This window comes from Rhagoletis pomonella, unplaced genomic scaffold (genome assembly GCF_013731165.1).
Source record: "Rhagoletis pomonella isolate Grant_MI unplaced genomic scaffold, Rhpom_1.0 Rhpom_scaffold_00010, whole genome shotgun sequence".
Taxonomy (NCBI): domain Eukaryota; kingdom Metazoa; phylum Arthropoda; class Insecta; order Diptera; family Tephritidae; genus Rhagoletis; species Rhagoletis pomonella.
Window position 1 is genome coordinate 6112506 of NW_023458564.1, and position 5071 is coordinate 6117576.

General features: G+C 38.7%; 1 protein-coding gene across 3 annotated transcripts; it reads left to right on the top strand.

The window, feature by feature from the left end:
• The first annotated feature begins 1493 nt into the window (after positions 1-1493).
• Positions 1494-4871, top strand: LOC118745965 (nuclear distribution protein nudE homolog). 3 transcript variants are annotated; one of them, XM_036479650.1, is made up of 7 exons: positions 1494-1619; positions 2168-2419; positions 2488-2641; positions 2708-2981; positions 3156-3419; positions 3923-4029; positions 4366-4871. In XM_036479650.1, exons 2-7 carry the CDS (start codon positions 2340-2342, stop codon positions 4780-4782), a joined length of 1296 nt encoding a protein of 431 aa, XP_036335543.1. In that variant the 5' UTR covers positions 1494-1619; positions 2168-2339; the 3' UTR covers positions 4783-4871. The 3 variants fall into 3 exon arrangements, with proteins under 3 accessions (XP_036335543.1, XP_036335545.1, XP_036335544.1); XM_036479652.1 differs by having other exon boundaries at positions 3938-4029; XM_036479651.1 differs by having other exon boundaries at positions 2194-2419.
• The last annotated feature ends 200 nt before the right edge of the window (positions 4872-5071 follow it).

The following is a 5071-nucleotide window of genomic DNA, read 5'->3' on the forward strand; positions in this document are numbered from 1 at the left end:
TTGTGGCCTTAACCACGAGTGGTCGACATTCGTCAGTAATCTTTAGAGACAAAACCAGAAAATCGAGAAGAATTAAACAGGGAGTACCAGAGAATGGTGTCCTATCCCCGTTACTGCTTAATTATTACATTTCAAAGCTCCCTCAACCACCATAGAGAGTCACTATTGTCTCTTATGTTGACGACTGCTCGATAATGGCGTCTGGGAATGAAATTGATGCCTTGTGCTCGAAAAAAACGATTATCTCGCAGAGCTTTCTCGCTTCTTCATTGCAAGGACCTTTACCCTCTCCCCTACAAAATCCTCGGCAACCTTATTCAACACCTGGACGAAGGAGGTCAGACTTCAACTGGGTATTCACGTCGATGGCGAACCAATACCGACGGTGAATAACTCGAAGATCCCCGGAGAAACCTTCGACATTCTGCTCTACTTCTCGGCGCACACAACTGCTATTGACAACAGAGTGCGGAGCCGCAACAATGTCCTCAAGTCGCTGGCCGGCAGCACTTGGGGCAAATACAAAGAAACGTTGTTGGGAACATACAAGGCAATTGGCCGGCCGGTTCTAAATTATGCAACACCCGTATGATCGCCGGGGACTAGCAGGATGCAGTGGATGAAGCTACAGACCTACCAGAACACGGCACTTCGGACACTCAATGATTGCCTTTTGATGTTGCCCCAACACCATCTACACGGCGAGGCCCAGATGCTCCCCATAAGGGAGCATAACACCATGCTTTGCAAGCAGTTTCTATTGGGGAGCCACAGACTTGGTCACCCAAATAGACAACTGCTTGCAGAAGAGCCCTCGCCAAGGTATGGCAGGAGGCACCTCTACGAACTGATGGACGAAGTCCAGATGTTCATAAAATAACCGGCATTCACAGGGAGTCGGTCTCGAGTTATGTAGACTCTTGACCTGTGAATGCTGTTCTGGGCACACAACCACCCGACGTGGACGGGACAGAACTTTGTCTACCTCAGGAGACCCGCACCACTATAGCCCAACTTCTCTCTGGCTATTGCAGCAGGCTAAACTCATACACCGGCAGAATAAACGAAGAAGTGCCCAACAAATACCCGGCATGCGGAGAGTCGCCACACGACTCACGGCACCTCTTCGCGGGGGAGAGGAAGTCTCATTATCTTCTAGTAGAGTGGAGTGGAGTGGCTGACGGTATCAAACGCCTTTGACAGATCCAACGCTACTAGGTCTGTTCTCTCACAGGGACGGTTTCGGTTTGGGCCACGAGCTATCTGAGCTTGCACTATGATCACTTTCATATGTTTACTATTGCACTACTACTACTACTATTCTTCTTCAACGACGAAGCGTCTTCATTTTCGGTTTCAGATTTTTTCAACTCATGCCGTAAAACCAAAATACTTGGCATTTTTATTTTTGTAGTGCTATAACCTGTTCTAAATTTTTGTTACTAATCGTTGCAACTCTTCAACTGGCGAGGAAGCGCGTCTTGGTTCCTGCTGGCAATGCTGTATTACAGTTTTGGCGTTTTGGTGCAAACACAATTTTTAACGAACTTCGTCGCACATTTATTTTGCATATTTTCCGAAAACAAGCTAGCTGTATTTTACAAGACTATTTTCAAAATGTAAGTAAATTGTGTAAGTTTATATTTTTGGATAGTTTTTATAGTTGCAGTAAGTGGAAAGTGGAAAAACCTGTTTTGAAAAAGTGAACGATGATTTCATTGGACACTAACCTTCGTCGTTCGAAGCCTTCCGCAGTCGTCGCTTTCGTTTTGTCGCCAGCGCCGACGGCGCCGTGGACGTCAATATGAAAAATTAGGTTTTGCAAACCGTCGATTGTTGTTTCCGACGATATTTTTGATAATATCGATAGTTTTAGCAAACTATCAGGGGTCCAACCGTAATTTGAGATTTATATATTAAGCATCTCAACTCATATTTCAGCCATTTATTTTTACTCAAAAAACTTAATGAACATGTTTGTGTTGTAGCCTGCTTTTTTTTTTTGAGCAACCCAAACCATTGATGGTTGTAGGTAACCAACGATGCTATCGATAGTACCATCGATGGTATGCCAGCCTTATGAAAAATACAATTGTAAATGGGGGAAATTTACGATTTTGACACATTTGTTAACTAATTGATTTTTCGCTATTTATTTTATTTACAGAAACTTGTGTTTTGATTTTTCTATAGTGAAACGAAAGGGGCTTTAACATTTTTTGTGAAAAAATTGTGAGAAGAACTAGGAAATAAGATCGTCAAATCGACTGAGAGTGGCATTTCATAGCAGCAGGAAGTTTTAATTAGACTTCCCGAATTAACAAAAACATAAAAAAGCGATGGAGTCGCCACCGATGTTTAATAGCGTTGAGGATGAATGTCGGTATTGGAAGGAGCGCGCAAAGCTTTACCACAAAGAGTAAACATATTTTATAGTATAATACTTATAGAACTATTATTTATCTTTTGAAATGTTTTGTATAATAGATGGACAGATGTGAAACAAGAATACGACGAGTACGTAGAGCAGTCGCGACAGATGGAGGCAGAAATGGATGCTACACTTGAACAGAAACAGAGTATAATCAAAGATCTCAGATCGACCTTTTCTTCACTAGAGAAGGAAAATGAATCCTTGAAGGTATTGTCCTTTGAGTTAAGATTTTTTTATTATTTTTTTTTTTAACTACATCGATTTTTGTTGCAGCTCAAATTACAATCTCATGCCATTGAGTTGGCCAATACAGAAAGACAGTTGGAAAATTTGAGAAACGAGCGTGATACGCTGAAATTGTACCTGCGCCAATTGGAACAAAAGAATGATGACCTAGAACGGGCGCATCGCATACTCAACGAAAGCATTGCCGACTTCGAAACAATGTTGGACAAAGCTTATGAGAAAAATGCACTTCTGGAAATGGAGGTAGATGAAAAAGAAATGCTGCAGGAGAAGCTACAGAGACTCATGGATGAAACAAGAGGTAAAAACGGAGTAAATTATGTAATTGTTCATATTCATATGTACCTTACTAAACAATATGAGACACAAGCTTGTATTCTGTACACACTCTTTATTCCAACATGTTTAGCAGAAAGCTTATCATAAAATACGCCCTTTTTATGGTGATATTAAATTTACTTTTTTCTTATTTTAGATTTAAAACAAGAACTGAATGTAAAAACGCGTAACCCTCTAAGTGGTTCAGTTAGTAATTTATCAGAAACGACAACACAGTCCACAGCTGTACTAAATGGCACTGTCAACAAAGCCGATATCACCCATGATACCATCAGCCCTAGTAATATCAGTCTTAGTACCACTCTCAATAACATCAGTCTCAACAATACCAGCCTTACAAATACTTTGAGCAACAGTCCAACAGTTATACCCAATTATGGTGAACAACATTCTTTGAAAAGTAAGATTTTAGGTGTATTACGATCTAGAAAATGTGGCATAAAATTTATAAGGTTTAAAACAAAACCAAATTCTAAAAGATCAAAAACTAAAACCTTTTGTTAATATATTGAGCTGTACCACACAAACATCTATCCACTACTTTTAAGCCTAATACTGTAAATGACAATTTACTTCAACTTCTAATTTTTATAAAACAATAATTGTTTAAGAAATTGATCTATGAAGTAATGAAAAAGTTTGCTTTTAATGCGTGATTTGCAATTTTGATTTCAATAAATACAAACATAATAGAGAACAAGCAGAATCTTATATTCTAAACGTTATACGATTGATTAAACTAGTTTGTATTTTTTTTGTATATGTATTATGTGCAAAACGTTAACGAATAAGTAGTTGTGTTGTTTGTGTGCGTCCGTAGACATACATTTTTTATAATTGTACAAGTATAAATTATATGCGTAGTACTATGTCTTTGAATTTGTGCCTATAACTCAAATTTAGAAAAAACCTTTTCAGATTCTTCTAACTTACTCAATGGCAATGCAATGACGCCAGGCTCTCGAACAACTGCACTCAACATAGTTGCAGACATGCTGCGGAAATTAAATGTAAGTTTAAATCCTTATTCAAACAATCTGAATTTATAGTTTTAACATTATCCTTAGGCAGTTTGTAGTTCGGTAAATTTGCATACTTGTATTATTGTCTTTGCAAATATTCTAACAAGCGTTCATTTTGTGAAAGCCGCAAGGCTTCAAGTAACTTATTCTAAGGTACATATCTAATTACTAACAGTTTGAACTGCATTCCATAATTTTCGTTCGTGTTCACACTTCCTCTCTTACTACTTTTCACTGTTTACTGAAAACGCTAACATTACTTCTAACTCATCTATCGCTTGAATCAACGCAATGTGGCATCATTGTTTCTGTGTTCTCTTCCAGTTGGATAAGACACTTTTATGTTCGCAATGTGAAAGATTTCGTTGTATCTGTGATCGTACCGTTGCTGCTGCTGCCGATTCTACAAGCAGTAGTGCCTCCACACCTGTGGCTGATGGTGTAGGTCGCCTTAGACGAAGTGTTACGAGCACATTTGGCAGCAATAACTCTGTCGATACAAATGCTACCATGACCTCCAGCTCCACAAACAACTCTTGCGCTGAATACGATGCCGACGTTGCTGATGTTTCTCTGCGTCGTACCACAAGTCGTAGTAATTCGAGTCTAAACTTTGGTACAAATATTTTTAAGCGCTTTGCAGAGCGCATGAGTGGGGGAAATGGAAATTTCCTGAACTCAACAAAAACACCTCCACGCACAACAAATACAAATATTCCGAAACCAAATGAACTAAACTAAGATTATTACATTACATCCTATATTTTATTAGTTTTGCTTTTGTGTTTTTTGTTTATTTTTTCCGTATTCGAAATGCATTTAATACGTTTTTGGTACAATAAAAGTTTTATATGTTTTTTTTGTTAATAATACATGTAGTATTCATGCTATTTTTGTGCACTTTGAAGCCGGCGAAGGTGAAGTTAACAATTAAAACCGATTTGTTGTGGAGTTGGGGGAAACGAGCCGAAATCGACGTGCCAAAAATTTGTCTACTAATTTGTGCCTACGCGGTACAAGGACTCGCACT

What these genes read in the sequence shown, in the direction of transcription:
- LOC118745965 (XM_036479650.1), top strand. Translation starts at nt 2,340, where the DNA reads ATGGAGTCGCCACCGATGTTTAATAGCGTTGAGGATGAATGTCGGTAT. An exon ending in TGAACAACATTCTTTGAAAA is followed by an intron (nt 3,420 to 3,922) that starts GTAAGATTTTAG and finishes ACTCAAATTTAG; the next exon opens with AAAAAACCTTTTCAGATTCT. An exon ending in ACATGCTGCGGAAATTAAAT is followed by an intron (nt 4,030 to 4,365) that starts GTAAGTTTAAAT and finishes GTTCTCTTCCAG; the next exon opens with TTGGATAAGACACTTTTATG.